This window comes from Lytechinus variegatus, chromosome 18 (assembly GCF_018143015.1).
Source record: "Lytechinus variegatus isolate NC3 chromosome 18, Lvar_3.0, whole genome shotgun sequence".
NCBI classification, from domain to species: domain Eukaryota; kingdom Metazoa; phylum Echinodermata; class Echinoidea; order Temnopleuroida; family Toxopneustidae; genus Lytechinus; species Lytechinus variegatus.
This window is the reverse complement of record NC_054757.1, coordinates 5,138,768-5,156,128: the sequence shown is the minus strand read 5'-3', so window position 1 is coordinate 5,156,128 and position 17,361 is coordinate 5,138,768. Positions and strand designations below refer to the sequence as shown.

At 36.8% G+C, this 17,361-nt stretch overlaps 1 protein-coding gene across 1 annotated transcript in view; it reads right to left on the bottom strand.

Annotated features, from left to right (window-relative positions):
* The window catches only part of LOC121431864 (cGMP-dependent protein kinase 1-like), a 51,602-nt gene extending 47,769 nt beyond the window's left edge, over positions 1 to 3,833 (bottom strand). The window contains exon 1 of the mRNA XM_041629636.1: positions 3,403 to 3,833. Within this exon, the coding sequence (XP_041485570.1) occupies positions 3,403 to 3,455 (53 nt within the window). The 5' untranslated portion in view covers positions 3,456 to 3,833. The remainder of the gene's footprint in view (positions 1 to 3,402) is intronic.
* Between the last annotated feature and the right edge of the window lie 13,528 nt (positions 3,834 to 17,361).

Here is a 17,361-nt window from a genome sequence, read left to right as displayed (position 1 = left end):
AGCCAGATTGCAGCTTAATTGGTTCTATCGTATAAAGAAAGCCAGATATCCCGTCTCGGTTTTTAATTAAATATATGTTGTCCTTTTAACCTACAAACCATACGACGAATCAGCAAGAGATGATACAGAAAGAGAAATGGGATATCAGCATGGTATTTGAGTCTTATTGAGACTGACTAAAACAAAGAAACATATCTATATGGCCCGTTTCATAAAGATTTATTACTATTGAAACAAGTCCACCATTGTAACTACCATGGGAAAATTGATTGTGATTGGCTGATGAGTCGTGTTACGAAAGTAGTTGCCATGATAGCACAGATACCATAGTTTTTATCTCTACGGCCCGAATTCTGAAGTCGGGTTTAACTTAAAATGGGTTTAAAATTGTGGTTTAAGTATGGATAGCCAATTGTTACATAAATCACTAACAGTAGAGCTATCATATTTCAGCTCATTTGGCTCTCTAATCATTCACAAATGTCTATATATGCAGTATGTTTGTCTTCACCATCAATGAATCAGCAAAGAGCACAAGAAACATACAACTTACTTAAAATTTTTTACACTTTTTGGCTTCCAATAATTTTAGAACAGAGTTATAGACCGTGGTCTAAGTTAAACCTGACTTCAGAATACGGGCAAACGAAACTGGACCCTATATGACTATAATAAGTGGTAAAATGCAACCTAACTACATAACTTTAAAAGTGATTCGAAATGCTGCCGTTTGTATTTGAATTAGTATAATTGCATTACATGTATCGTACATTGTAAAAACCCCGAGTACCCCTTTTTCGACTACATCACTTTCCACATTCCCTCTTGATTAATACCCTTTCGAAGATGTCATGTATACAACCTTCGATTTTGGTGTTAGTGTTGAGATGGTTAAAACCAGTAATTCCAGTAACTACACCAAGTTCGTTTCGGTGTACTATATCTATCATGATTCATGGCTTAACACCGAATTGAACCATGAGCACCAGCTTCATTTCAGGTCTGGTGTTTGTGTTGGTGTGTAGAACGCGAGTCTAGTTGCAGATTCTTGAACACCCACTAATAAATAAACATACTATAAAACACCTGCCAATCATTAATCAAAGATTAACACCGGGTGGAATATATCCTTGGCGTCTGCGTGATATACTCCCCTTTTTTGGAAAAAAGAAACTTAAAGATTTGCAAACAATCATTTTGAACTAGCAATGCCCAATCAAAAGCACTAATGCATACGCCTAAGTTCAATAGACCTGGGGAGCGTTTCATGAAAGGACTTGTCAGACGTTTTATCCGACAAGTCCTGTTTTATCCGACAGTTACTATAGTAACAGTGCTTCTCAACCAATCAGAATCCAGGAAAGATGTCAGATCTGACAACTTGTCGGACGACAATATTGATAAAACGCTCCCCAGTTCGTAGTTACTTCATGGACAATTTTGGTCAAATGACCTTTCATTTCTTTCATGAAGATTTCAAAGCAAGATATTACGTATGCATGCCTTACATAGCGGGATGAAGAAATTGACTAGACCAAGTGACTAGAATAGCACATCAATGAACACTCTAGTAATTCGTGGACGCATTGTTTTTTTTGTCAATGTGAATGCAAAACACAATTCAAAAGAATAAATGAATAATCAAGACATCGACGTTGGTGCTTATCTCATTAAATTTTAAACCACCATGTCACTTTAGTACAAATGACATTCCTCTGATCATGCGCAGAGTGGAACTACGAACTGGCTTATTTCTATCAACCATTCACAAACGTTGTTCAGCATGATGGAACTTTTTGTAAATATTTGTGTTACGGGGTGTACGAATAAGTAGGCCCTACCAGTGGCGTACCCAGGATTTTTCAAAGGGGGGGGGATTCGACCGCCAAAAAAATTGACAGCCAAAAAATAGGTCTTCAAGTCCAAAAGAGGGGGCCACTTGTGACTCGTCAGGGATCAGTGGTGACTCGTCGGGGGGGGGGGGCAGGGATACGTCCCTTGCATGAGTTGTGACTTGTCAGAGGGTGCAGTCTGCCCCCCCCCCTTAGGTACGCTAATGGGCCCTACAAACACATGCCCATAGGCATTTCACCGGTTCATTCAGCAGGTAAGCATACCGGAGTGGTCAAGGATTGGTTGAAGAGTGGACGAGATTGATTGAGTTGAAGAGTGAATCATTGAGAGGAGTGTAAACAGAAGACTCGAGAGGACCATCATCAATCATGTTATGCGGCAGCCACACCGACGGAATCCAATTCAAAACCGATCACATCTATTACGTTATTACCAATGACGTACCATCGGTCGGCTTGGCATTGGTTTCGTTCTGTGACTGCAGCAATAAACACAATGCAACGTACCATCGGGGAGACCTCAGGTCTTACAAAGAGTTACGATTGATCCAATCAACCACAACTATGGAAAGCCAGCAACGTCAACACCCAAAACACAAGTTTGTTCAAGATATTCTCTAGATATGATGTATATTCATGTATTCACTGTTTTCTTGAAATTCACCGAGTTTCTCTTTGTTTACAAATGACATTGTGCAAATTTCCTGAACGAAAAAATACGACGTTGATGGATGTTTCCATATAGTTCAGGCTGATCGTATCAATCGTTGCACAGTAACAATTAAACGCAACCTGTAGAATATCAAACGCACACTTATTTCAAACCATTCACAATCGCGTATTTAAGGTGCATTAAAAAAGTGTTTGATCGTATCGCTTTCTGTAACGGGGTCCAGCACTCCTGAAATCTAAAGTAGATATTGACTTGTTGCAGCAAAGATGGACGAGCCACTTTCCTTCCCCAAGAGTATAATTCTTCCTGGGCCTGTTTTACAAAGAGTTGCGATTGATCCGATCTGTCACAACTATGGACGGCCAGCAACGTCAACATCTAAAATACATGTTCGTTCAAAATATTTTCTAACGATGATTTATATTCATGCATTCATTGTTTTCTGGAAAATTCACCGTGCTTCTCTTTGTTTACAAAGGACATTGTGTATATCTCCTGTAGAAAAAAAATACGACACTGATGGATTTCCATAGGGTTACGATTGATTAGATCAATCCTAACTCTTTGTAAGACGGGGCCCTGAATTTGCTCAGTCTTCGTCTGTATACGGCAGCTAGTCGAACTCCACAGCTTAATCATTATTTGGTCTACAACCAGTTCGTTTATCCATATTTCGTCGAATTTCCAGAAACTTTGGCTATTGATATCATTCTCCTTTTCTAAACACATTTAGTCCAACGAACTGAGGGTAACATTTTCTGTAATTTCATTTATTTCTACATTCTACAAATATGATCAAATGCAAGAACAAATGTACGACGTCAACTCCATTAGATGGACAATGAGAAAAAATTAAATTCCAAGGAACATACGTACATATGGAAGTGTGGATCGATCAATTTCCGCCATAACCTAATCATCACATCCATACCGTGAGTCTACATTGTGGAACATTTTCTTCAAATATTTCTTAAGTCATATTTCTTGAAGTTTCCTGCCTAGGGTGGTAACTCAATTGCTCACAAATCATGAGCCTGACGAGGGCCTTGTATGTATATCATCCAAACTCAACTACTTGAAGATATCAACATGAAATCCAATGAATGGGACCGCACGGTAAAATCACGAGTGCAAGTACATGTACATGTCCATCGAGGAACAATAGAAAATAGCTCTCATGGCCCCATCGATACACTGGACCACAATATAGTGACAATAATAATTACCGCGGCGAAATCAAATACAAGTTGATCCACAGAATCGATTATAAAAGCATTACGAAAGCATTCTGTCACAAGTAGACACACAAACAATATACCCACACAAAAAAAAACGGGAAAGATGAGAAAGGAAAGAGAACGTCACGAGGACCTGCACGTGACCCATTTGTAAACAAATGAATAAATAAATAAAGGGTGCCCAATAAAAATTGAACAAGCCTTGACTTTTCGCTGAGATAAATTTTCGCACGAAGAAGACTTGATTGTAACGATGTTATTCATGTCAACACGCTCTAAGGGTTATCGATCAATCGACCACTTTCCAGAAAGATTCCTAAATGATGAATATTTTTCAATATCGTTGATCAATAAAGTGGTGTTCGAAACTTCGAATATTTATATAGGGTGGGAAATATTGATCGTTAATACTCGGGAGAGAACATTCACCATGCAATAAATAACTCGCTCTTTCACCATACAGAAGGTAAAATGCTACTGGTATTCCTTTTTATGAGTCACTGTGTATTTCCCATACTACCAGGACAATGAATCGTTAGGGCAGTAAAAAAATATCAAATATCATCGATAAAAGCTGTGTTAATATATATGTTGAAAGATCCAGGGATCAGGAAATAGGATGTATTTCCATCGTAAAATATGTACGTCCGACCCCATGTATGCGAGACCTTCTTCTGGTTCTTATATGACAGTCTGTAATGATATCAAATGGCCATGACTTTGTCAGTTTATGAAGTGAAGTAAAACTTACACTGTTAACATAAGAGTGTAAGTTTCACTTCATTTCATAAAAGGACAAAGCGTTAAAGGTTGGGCAAAAAGGCCCATTTTTTAATCATCACTGCATGGGCAAAAAAATGTCCTCACAACTATTGGTTAAAATCTGTCCAAATTGGGTAATGAAAACTTATAATCGGGTAATAATTTTTTTCAATTGGATAATAATTGCAGAAAATATCAATGCATTACTTGTACCCTATTTATCCCCCCCCCCCTCCTTCGATTCGTGTCTTTTTGTATTCTTTTTTTTTCTCACCTTTTTCCTACATTGTATTTAATATAATGATATGATATTCTGTATTTTTATTATTAATATTGTTGTCTTTTTACTATGTTTTGGCGATCCAGCCTTACAGGTTTCTGATAACCTTCAGGGAAAGCCACGCAATTTATGTTATTATCTAATCACATTACTTGATGTTTCTTTGTATTTTTACCGTATTCTGCGAAATAAAGATTTAATTGAATTGAATTGAGACTATATATTTTTACCAACATACATTACCAAACACAGTGGGCAGTATAGTGCCCAACATTTTAAAGGGGAAGTTCAGTCTGACAAAAAGTTTATTGTAAAAATAGCAGAAAAAATAATAAAAAATATTGCCGAAGGTTTGAGAAAAAAATCATCACATAATTAAAAAGTTATTAGAATTTCAATTATTTGATTTGTGACGTCATATGCGAGCAGCATTCCTACATAGCGAATGGTAAAAAACAATAAAATGCCATTTTCTCAGAAAATTGAAAATAGTTTTCACTGTACCTTTTGTATATCAATAGACAAATCATTTCACATCCGATCATGAAAAGAAAACAAAATTAAGTCATCAGGAACCATACAAAATTTGAAATTCATACATTTTATATTACATAACACATGAGGCAGCTGCTCGTTTATGACGTCACAAATCCAAAACTTTGAACTCTAATAACTTTCTTACACTTTAACGGATTTTCCTCAAACCTTCACCAATATTTTTTACCATTTTTTCTGCTATTTTTACAACAAAGTTTTCTTCAGGGTGAACTTCCCCTTTAAGTGTGTAAGAGAAAATGGGGGTCGGATGTACAAAAAGGTTGATTATATTTTCGGAAAATGCCCACAAGTAATATATATATATATATATCTCTTGAATACAATTCATATACTGGCATAAAAAGACAACGTCAATTGAATCAAAGTATTCTTGCCAATAATAATTGATTCACCAACTTTTCGGAGGCCAACCCTTTGGGCTAAAACATTAATGCAAGATTGACATACATGTAGGCCTACAGATATATCATTTATCTTTCAAACAAAAGTAATTTCACGGCAAGGGTGAAAGGTTACTTCACAATACCTATGAAAACAGGCTTTTATTTTGTTTTGGTAGTTTATCACTACAGTCAATAGCATACATTTATATTATAATAAAAGTTTTATATCTATGTCATTATACTCTCCATTAGGGATGGATAATATACAGTAGCATACCGATGGGAATTGCCACATGTTACGTATACAGAAGCCTCGTCAATCTTGCAAGATATGTCTATAAATCTTCCTTTTCTCTCTATCTATCCACGTCTCTCCTTCTCTTCCTATCTTTCTCTGGCCACCACTAATCTACATCTACCGAGTTTATTAAGATAGCTTCGGGGTGTTTGCAGTTGATTGCAGTAATAAAATAACTTGGGATGTGAACCGACACACCTGGGGTTGTCCCAAAGCAAACTCGAGTCGTGCACGGCCATGGACATCACCGTCAACATTCAGAATGATCTAGTGTACACGCACATTCGTTCACAGCAAAAAACTGTGGTGTTAACCGGTGTACATAGAGGATCACACCAGTTATTTTACACCTGTGTTACATTGGTGGTGTTAGTTTTGCACCTATAGGTGTTATTACAACACCTTTTGTTGTTACATTTACACTCTTTGGTGTTATGTTTAATCTCTAGGGTGTAATGTTAACACCTCAGTGTGTGGTCCTCTATTAACACCAATTGGTGTCAGTTTTAACACCGCAATTTTTACAGTGTTGCTCCAAAGATGATAGAACTCATCGTCACGTGTCTGACTGCCCGGAATGGTGATATCCTTAACTTGAAATATTTGAAATATTACTTTGACACCATTAAATATAAACGTAAAATGCCAAAAACCAAGGAAGCAGATGGGGTTTCATGACATTTGCTCCGGCGACAATTGCTCAGATGTAAAAAAATCTCCACGTTAAGCCAAACATAAATCCTAACGTCCAAAAACTAAATAATCCCTAATGGGTATCTTTACATTATTCTGAACCAAACTCTAACGCTATGCCATCTGGTGGGTGTTTCATAAAGCTGTTCGTAAGATAAGAACGACTTTAAGAACGACTGGTGATCCTTTCTTTTGGTAAATGGTGTACACCATAGGCAATGGTTTAGCGCGTAAGAAAGGATCACCAGTCGTTCTTAAAGTCACCCTTAACTTACGAACAGCTTTATGAAACGGCCCCCTGGGATATTAAGACCGAATCAAATTTTGCAGAAGCAAATGTGTGAGCGCAAAGGCTATTCATATCACGCCCGACTCCATGTAAAACTGGGAAATGGGATGGGAGAATCGCTGTTTAATCACATTAGCATAAGTTTATACATGCTGAATGGAAATATTCAATAAATTAATCCTTTGAACACAATGTATTATAAATCGTACTGAAACACTAGCATAGAAATGAAAGACACATTTCAACTCTTAATTCGTGGTTTCAAACTTAAGTCGCTTGTAAAGTTACGTGTAATTTTGCGAACAGCTATAAAAAATAAATTTAAAAAAGCCAGATGCTCCAATGCCATCTCTAATTTGATTCCCGAGCGATCGATTTTAGCGTTCAAAGCATCTACTGAATTGGTATCCATTTCGAACCTGGGTGGAGAGTGGTACGGTTTTGATAAATGCTTTGCCAAATGGCATCTCCATTCATGACTATGTCGTACTCCAATTCACTTTTTTAAGGTTTGAAACATTTTTTTTTTCATTTCAATATATTCATAATCAAACAAATCATACCTGTATCACAAAACATTGCACGACGAAATAAATATTGCAAATAATCCTTAAATGTAACATTTGCAGAAGATTACATAACATAAGACTAATGTAATAAAACAATGTTTCACATGTACAAACTTCTTATGTAGATGTGTCAAGTGGATCGTTGCATGAAAGAACATTATGTTCTAACCGTCAAATGTCTGTTATCAGACATTTACTTCAGTAACCTCTGCTTCTCAGCCAATCAAAATCAAGGAAACTTGTCAGACCAGACAACTTGTCAGATAAAACAAAAATACTATCCGGGGGAGCGTTTCATGAAAGGAATTGTCAGACGTTTCATCCGACAAATACGGGCTTATCCGACAGTTACTGCCTCTCAGCCAATGGTAATCAAGGAAAGTTGTCAGACCTGACAACCTGTCGGACGGACAAAAATGTTGATGAAACGCTCCCCATCTGTTTACCTGTCATCGGTAGAGTTTATTCAAAAGAACAAGAAGTGAAAGTTCTTCCCTGAATTAGCATCGGGTTCAAGATTCAACATCACCTTTGATTTTATTTTTGTCTGTCCATGCCCTCTTTAATGAAAAGGTCACAACCATTCCAACCCAGGGTAAAATGGCGTAAAATGTACATTACCCCCAAACGACTCCCCGGGCACATACAATTACCCACCATTACAGTACTTCATGCTTTTGTTCTCTTCATCTTCTTCCTTTTCTCGAGAATATCAAATTTTGGTATTGATACTACTCCGCCCGTGATCGAATTTGTGAATTTTTCCAGCACCGCGAGAATGGAAGTTTGACTCGTCCGAGTTATCTGGACATGAAGCGGAGAATTGAGCATGACAACTTCAGAGCCATTTGCATTCAGTGTCGTCGGTTTTGGTCAGGTAAATGAAGGTGGCCGTGAATGGGCAAAGCGATTATGATATCCCAGAAGATACAACCATGCAGGAAGGACTCCCAGAGGATAAGACAGTAGAAAGAGGAGACTGGCCGAGCTAGGGAGGCGAGAGGAGGCGAAAGGGAGGAAAAGAGGGTAGGGAGGAGGGAGATGGCAGGAGAGACAAGAAAGACAGAGCAGAGGGATACACTGAGAAAGAATAAGTAAGGTAAGTATATAGGTAAAGAGAGAGAAGAAGAGGGATTAATCTAATTTCATTCATTCATTTAATCCCACAAACTTTCAGCCCCCCCAAAAAAAATTAATAATAATAATGCAAGAAAAACTAAAGAGTTTATACAGTTATAAGGACCTGCAACGTTGCTAGATAGAAACAAATCATGATACAGATACCAAAGTCGATATACTGTATGTGAAAAAGAAAAAAAATGCAGAGGGGAAGAGAAATAGGGGTTTCAGATTAAACATACAAGTAGAAAAACACCCTCCAAAGTACACAGTTTCGATTTCATTTCAACTGCGTAATAATTATTGTCCCTCACGACAGCGTCTGATCGCTCTCTTCAACTTGGGTTAATAATGACAACTGGATACCCCATTAAACTCACCTCAGTCAATATTATCAAGTGTTATTTTCGTAGGAGGTGCTCAGGTATTCAGGTGGGTGTATATAGGATAGATAGCTCAGCCACGGAAAAAAGCAGATGGAATATTTGCCAAACATCGAGTTACGAATTCCAATAAATTAGAAGTGCTGGATATGTGGCAGTTGTTAGTTGAAGAGTCGGAAGCGAAAGTCGCGTTTAATAAAGAGAATGATTTGGAAATTGTATAATGATACCGGTAGTAAACAACCGTCCTTGTGGTTGGTTTAGCAAGTGTGCGCCTATAACAGGCTGCTTGAAATGCTATGGATCCAGTGACCGGGTAATAATAATTATGAAGGGCCTTGAGCAGCCTTATATTGATAAAGCGCTATGTAAATGCCAATTATTATTATTATCAATAATGATAGGTCTTCAAATCCATGATTTAGGTTATGAGGGTCATGTTCTTTCATCAAAATCATTGGCATCAAAAGATTCCGACAAGTGGTACAATAAAATAGCTGCGGCAGAAAGACAAGAAAAAGACAGACACATGCATGCACCATCACGTCATATTCAAGTAGCATTGCCCACTCTAAAGTAATATAATAAAACAGAGCAAAAGTCTTTCTCTGGATTCTTTAAACGTGTAATCCATGATATAACGTGTCTTGACATTTTTTCAGTGAAAATTTTATTATTATCATCACTTTCATTATCCGAGTTGCTAATCATTTTGAATTTTGTTAAAAATTGTTCAGTTTGTTCTCCATAGCCAAAATTGTAATTTTACACCCAAACCGTTTTTCAATGATTTGTTTATTTATCTGTTTATTTATCTGTGAGGAGGGGTGGTTTTCTCTTTCTAGGAGTATACCATAGTAATCAATGTACCATGAATTACCATGAATTACCAAAGCACCCCAATTTTTATTTACTATACCGTTTCGTACGACCTTCATTATGAATTTCATTATTAAGCACCAAACGGGAGGCCCCACCCCCTCAAAGAAATACTGTCCGTTTAACTAATTGTGACTGTATCCCGAATAATCACAATTACATAGACAGAAAATGAAGTTTAATTAATGTATGCATGTTTATTAACATTTTGACATTAATATTGACAAATAATAAATGATATTCATGTAGCTAAACATACTAGTCATACATACGTTGTTCTTAACATCACATGCAATAAAGAGCTTCAAATATCATCAAGCAATTCCAAGGTATACTGCATACTGAAGTCTGAAGTGTTTCTTGAATAATAAGTGCATGCGGTTTTATAGAAGAATTAGCAGCAATGTAGGAAACTATCCGAACGGAAACAACTTTGTATTTTTCAAAACCATAAAACATCACAAATCCAATTAAGATCCGAGCTAAACAGCAATTAAAGAAACCACATTTTGAAAAACAAATAAAACATAAATAGACATAAAAGGGTTACATGTACTTTCAATACCAAACTGCACTTTACTAGCGTTTAAGATCGATTCTAATTTCCTATCATCTTACTTAACGGAATCTAATGACACCAGAAAACAATGCAAGTCGGAGTAGTACAATATATTGTCAATAAATATTGAACTACAGAAGTTGTTATTACTCACTGTACAGTATATCGATTTATAAAACGGGTTCAAGGATGTAGCCAATGGTGAGTGCGTATTCAAGTCACGTGCTCATGCTTTAATTGTGCGCAACCTTCCAGTCGTGCATTTTTCGTGCAGCACTGTGCATTTTTTGTGCAGCACTGTGCATATTTTGTGCAGCATTAGTTCCAATAGCACGTAAAAACTGATACGCGTTCAGTAAGACTGGCTAGGATTTTGATGCGCTTACTTAGGCGCGCATAGTAGATACGCCTGTGATGTCATAATTGACAGTCTTGTGATCTCTTTGTGCGATCGTACACAAGTTGGAGGGATTTGGACAAGATTTCCATGAAAAATTCATTTTGCCGACCCGTTTTATAAAACAATTAATGCACATTTTAAGATTCGTGATGTTAGTGACGATGCGAGCAACTCTCGGGCATTCACAATTTCATGCAAAAGCACTCGGCGCAAGCGCCTCTTGCTTTCGCATAATTGTAAATACCCTCGAGTGTGCTGCATCGTCATAACACACTCAGAAATGTGCATTAATTGTATAATATATACCAGTTGTGGTAACGATTTCGAAATGAGTTCGAACAGAATCAAATGAAATGACCATCAAAGTGTTTGTATGTATAAAATGAAGAAAAAAATACATTTATGCCAAAGCATTCTGAAAAAAACTGGGTAATTGCTCAGAAATTAGTTAAATAAGCATTGCATTAGATTTTTAGATTTTTTAGATTTTTATTCATTTTCCGTTCACAAAGCACAACAAAATCAAACAATACATAGTCAAATTTAAAGTACAACATCAATCGAAATAAGGTATAAACAATGAGAATTAATGCAAACTGCAAACTAAAGTAACTTTGACTATAATAACTATATAAAACAGAACGGAGGGGCTTGCCAAGAAAAGCGAAGCTTGTATGGGAGGCAAGCCCCCGTAACTTAGTTTCAATACGTATATTACAAAACTATAGTATAAAGGAGAGACGGAAGACAGTTTAAAAGGAGGCTATACAAAATATCGAAGGTGACAACGAAAGAGTGAACCAAATTAGAATAAATGATAATAGTAATAACAAAAAAAATAATAAAAAATAACAACATGGTTACAATAATTGTGATTATGAGGGAAGAACAGAGGCAAATATAGGGAGAGAGGGGGTGCAGGTACAATTGGAGGTGCAAAGAAGAGCATGGCAGGTGCGGAAACAGGTAGCAGGCAAGTTGTATGGTGGGAGGAAAAAAAAATTGTATATGGTTTTGGTTATGTGGTAGATTGACTTGTTTGTGTAAAGTATTGGCAAATAAGCATCTTTTTAAGGTTATGTTTAAAAATTGTGATGCTTGGGGATTCCTTAAAGGCGTTGGGCAAGGAATTCCAATATACAGGACCAGAAAAAACAAAAGAATTTTTTGCAAGTAAAGTTCGGGTTGGAGGTAGGTGATAAGAGTTTCGTTGTCTTGTAGGATAATCGTGTACAGAGGAGTTTTTGCAGAACATAATTGAAAAAATTGCGGGGAGATCATCTTTATTTAGTTTGTACATAAATTGGCCGAGTTGGAACAGATATATATCATTAACTTTAAGGATTTTGTTTTCAAAAAATAATTTATCTGTGTGACATCTGAAGTGTGTATGAAATATTATCCTAAGTGCTTTTTTCTGTAACAAAAGTATCCTATGTAATTGTGTTTGAATTGCACAACCCCATGCCAAAATACCGTAATTAATGTATGGTAATATTAAGGTGTGATATAATGTAAGTAGTGTACGAGATGGAAGGAAAAATTTGAGCTTGTTGATAATTCCAATATTTCTTGAAATTGTTTTGCATATATTATCGATGTGTGGTTTCCATGACAATTTATTATCAATAAGTACACCCAAGAATTTTGTTTCAGAAACATTTTCAAGGACAGTGTTTTCAAAAATGAGATTGCCAGGCAAACTATTTACTCTATTACTAAATAACATGTAATTGGTCTTTTGTAAGTTAAGTGAGAGTTTATTTGCCTTGATCCATTCAGTCACATGCATGAGTTCAGAGTTAACGATCCTAATAAGTTGGTTTATGTTATCGTGAGAAAAGAAAATGTTGGAATCATCGGCAAAGAGTATGAATGAAAGTAAATTTGAAGTTTTGTGGATGTCATTGATGTATGTGATAAAAAGAAGAGGGCCTAGTAAGGTACCCTGTGGTACCCCGCATGTAATTGGAAGGTTGGATGAATTGTGATTATTTATTGATACAAACTGAGTCCTATCTGTAAGGTAGCTCTTGAACCACTCCAAGGCCTTCCCCCTAATACCGTAATGAGATAGTTTATGCAAAAGGATTTCGTGGTTAATGGTGTCGAAGGCCTTGGAGAAGTCCAAGAAAACACCGACAGTATGACAACCTTTATCAGTGGAAGTAGTGATTTTGTTAATGAAAGATAAAATTGCATGCGAGGTGCTGTGATTTTCGCGAAACCCAAACTGAAAGTCCGAAAAGATAGTTTATTTTAAAGAACGTACTGGTTCGTGTATGGACAAGTTTTTCAAGAATTTTTGATAACGAGGTGAGCAATGATATGGGACGGTAGTTGGAGACGAGCTGATTATCTCCTTTTTTAAAAAGAGGGACTACTTTTGCGATTTTCATAAGATTGGGTACCCTTCCTGTGTTCAAAGAAATATTAAAAACATGCACCAAAGGATCGACGATAGCCAAAATAATTTTCTTAAGTAGGAAGTTGGAAATACCGTCAAATCCCGGGCACTTTTTGGACTGCAGACTGTTAACAATATTTATAATTTCTCTTGAACTTGTGGGATTAAAAAATATGGAGTTTGGGTTTGGGTTGTCGAGAAAATTATTGTAAGATTTGTTAGTTTGAGGAATTTTGCGTGCTAATTTGTTGCCAACTTGTGAAAAATATGAATTAAACTCTCTTGCTATTATGTTATTGTCATCAGTGATTGTATTGTTTGATTTTATTTTTGTAATTGTAGAACTCCTCTTTTTATTGCTTAATGCCCCATTGATGATTTTCCATGTGTTCTTCATATCATTTTTGTATAGATCGAGTTGAGAAGTGTAATATTCTTTTTTCGCAATACGAAGTAAAGATGTAAGAGTGTTTTTATATGAAGTGTACTTGTGGCGAGATGTATCACTTGGTTTAGTTATGTATTTGTAATATAAATTGTTCTTGCGGTTGATGGATCTTAAGAGTGATTTAGTAATCCAAGGGTGGATAGGGATCTTTTTATAATTTGATCTTCTGTTAGTTGTAAAGGGAACATGTGTATCTAGAGAAGATGTTAGTAAGGTAATAAAACAGTTGTATGCATCGTCAGCGTCCGAGGAGTCATATACAGTAGACCAGTCTGTTATGTTTAAATCATTAATCAAATTGGTTATGTTGTCGTCAGTTATCTTTCGGAATGAAGGATTAAATGTTTCTTTATGGAGACTTTTATTAGTAGATAATTTGGCAAAAATTGGAAAGTGGTCGGAGATATCACTAAGAATGATACCAGCTTTATGATTTTGTCGAATTGTATTACTGAAAATGTTGTCAATTATAGTGGCCGAGTTATTCGCCACTCTTGTCGGCTTAGTTATAAGGGGCAAAAAGGAATGCGATAGAAACATTTCAAGAAACTCTTGCGAGGTGCTATTAGAGTTGCAATTTACTAAGTTGATATTGAAGTCACCCATAAAAAAACAATCTTTATTTTTCAAAAGAGGATTTAGTAGAATTTCATTCAGTTTTTCTAAAAAAGCATTTGCATTTGAATGTGGAGGTCTATAAAATACACCTAGCATAAAGTTTTTACCCATCGGATTTATGATTTCAACAAAAAGTGTTTCTAAAATATCGTTAGATATTGTCATGTTAGCTATAGGAGTATAATCGTATTGTTGCGGTATGTAAAGTGCGACACCACCCCCTGGTCTTCTTGTTCTATTATTTACAATCAAATTAGAATTGGGGAGTGAAAAGAGGGAACATGGATTGTCCGAGAACCACGTTTCAGTTAAACCGATGAATGACGATTGCGGAAACTGGTTGTTATCTAGAAATAACTTAAGTTTATCAAAATTTTTGCTTGCACTGCGAATGTTTATATGGAGAAGAAAGGGGTTGTCCTCCGCTTTATGTGACGTAACGAATGATTTGAAATGTTGTTCTGTGAAATACTGTGATGTAACGAGCTGCCCGCATTGATCATTGGAATCGAAATTGTAATTAAGATTAGCGGTATTGTTATTCATAAAATTTCGTATGTATGTATCGTATTTGGAATTTTCATGATTATCTAATGTTTGAGAAGTGCCACGTTGCGCCGAGAGAGACAACAAGTCATCATTGTTCAAGAAACTAAATGGAAACTTAGTCAAGTCGGTCATTAAAATGGGAGGAATTAAACAATAGTACCTAACGACATTCTAGTCAGATGTCGGGTCTTTTTTTTTCAAAGCACCACATATAATACACTGTCCCACATGTGCTAATCTATGTTGGTGATCTGCAGTGAGATCGTTTTTCAGCCAATGATTTCACAAAGTTCATTTCAAGTAACTGTACCAGATCTAGATAAACCATGGTGGCGTGACAACGAACCTTGGTTTTGCAGACTTTCTCAAGAAATCCGTGTTAACTGCAAACACTAGCTAGTACATTCTTTAATCTTTAAGGTCCTTCCATACATGTCTATTGAACTACCAAAAACGTGATTATTGTCATGATTGTTTTAGTAAAACCTAACAAATAAAGAAGATGATATAAAGAAATAAAACAAGAAACAAACACATTTCTGAAGATGTCAGTTTACGATCCCGATCATGTTAAGTGATAATGGTTGAATGATTTTAACGATAATAACTACGAAATTGCCGCGGAAGGTACTGTATGCCATCCAACCTTGAAAGCCACCATAAGAGCACCTCGTCAATGCAAATTCATGCCTTTTAATGTATTAAAGGCATAGAAGCACATATTTCGCTTAGACCCAAGGTCATACTATCACCGGGCACCGCCAGGGTTTTTTTATAAGGGGGGGGGCTTGACAACCTTAACGTGACTACATTTTCCCCATCCCCCCCCCCCATTTTCCAATAGTCGAAAAATCGCGGTGGCGCCCCCTGCCCCCCTCCCCGGTGCAGCCACCCCTGCAACCTGCAATTTCTTAATAAACCTTTAAAAATTATGTTTACCGATTGTTTCATATCTTCGTTAGATCCGGGCCAGAACTATTGTTACCTAACAGTAAATTGCATGCCACATTGTCGGTAGTGTAAAGCGGTAACTCGTAACCCATTCATGCTGTAGCTGCACTCAGCCCAGGTGAGGTGAATGGGTATCCGGCAGGATTCCTTGAATGCATCAAACGCCTTTAAGAAGGCAAAGCTTAAGTCGGGGCAGTACAGTACGCCGTCGAATATGCAACCAGATAATCGGAGCCTCATAAATGCAATAAAATATTATTAAGTGTAAATTTCAAAACAAATCAACATAATCTACAGCGTTGAAACCATGGGAACGGGTCAAACCAATCCCACCGCTGACACCGCCTTCATGGCTACGTACAGTCCCAGATATTCATTTACATGTTATTACTCAGAAGTCACCTGCCGAGCAGCTATTCGTGGTTCCCCTTTGATTCTGATGTAAGTGGATTAGTAGCGCCGTTATTGGCCCAGCTGCTGTCCAGTTAGCCGGCTTCTTTCTGCTTTCATACACCGTGTTGACGGGGAATGTGCTGTAGATTTGGCGAAATGGTAGCTTCTTATGTAGCAAACGCATCGACTTAGACTTCAGGCACAGTGTCGACTTCAGGGGCCAGGTAGGTCTACGTATTATAGCCTCAAAAAAGATTACACGTGTTGATACGAGTGTGGTTATATAAGTGCTGCCAAGATCATGTCCTTTCGTTTTCAAATCACAAAACCATACATTGGTAGTTAGCACTACCCTTTAAAAATATCGATGTAAATTTTACTTTACCTTTTATAGTTTCCCTTAGAGTTTGTTTACTTAAAACTGAATAAATTAATTCACGCCTAATGATCATATTTCAAGCTGTTTCATTGACGTTATGTAAACTCAACTTACATTACATACATTATCATGCCTGATTCACTCAATTACAAAGTTAATTACAAAAGTAAGTTCTCTCCATACTCTCATCCCCTCATGCCCATAGGAGTTCACACAATCTCGTCCTATTGTATTAAAACATGATGAACCGTCTCGCTCCGTACTCAAAACAACCCGGTCTGGCCACACGACATGTTACACGAGCTTGACACTCTCTTCTACTATTAACGGATATAACGCCCAAGTCACATTAATGACAGTGAATGCAGGGCCCCTTCTTACAACGAGTTGCAATTGGTCCGACCAACCTCAAGTACATGGAGATCCATCAATGTCATAATCTAGTCTCCAGGAAATGTGCATGATATCCTTTGCAAACAAAGAGTAGCACACTGAATTTTCAAGAAAACAATGATTGTATGATTATTCTTCACATCTCAAAAATATTTTGAACAGAAATGCATTTTAGATGTTGACGTTGCTGGCTTTCCATAGTTGTGATTGATCGGATCAATCGCAACTCTTTGCTAGACGGGCTCAGATCTATATATTACGTTAATTCCAACAAGACACCGTCAAAT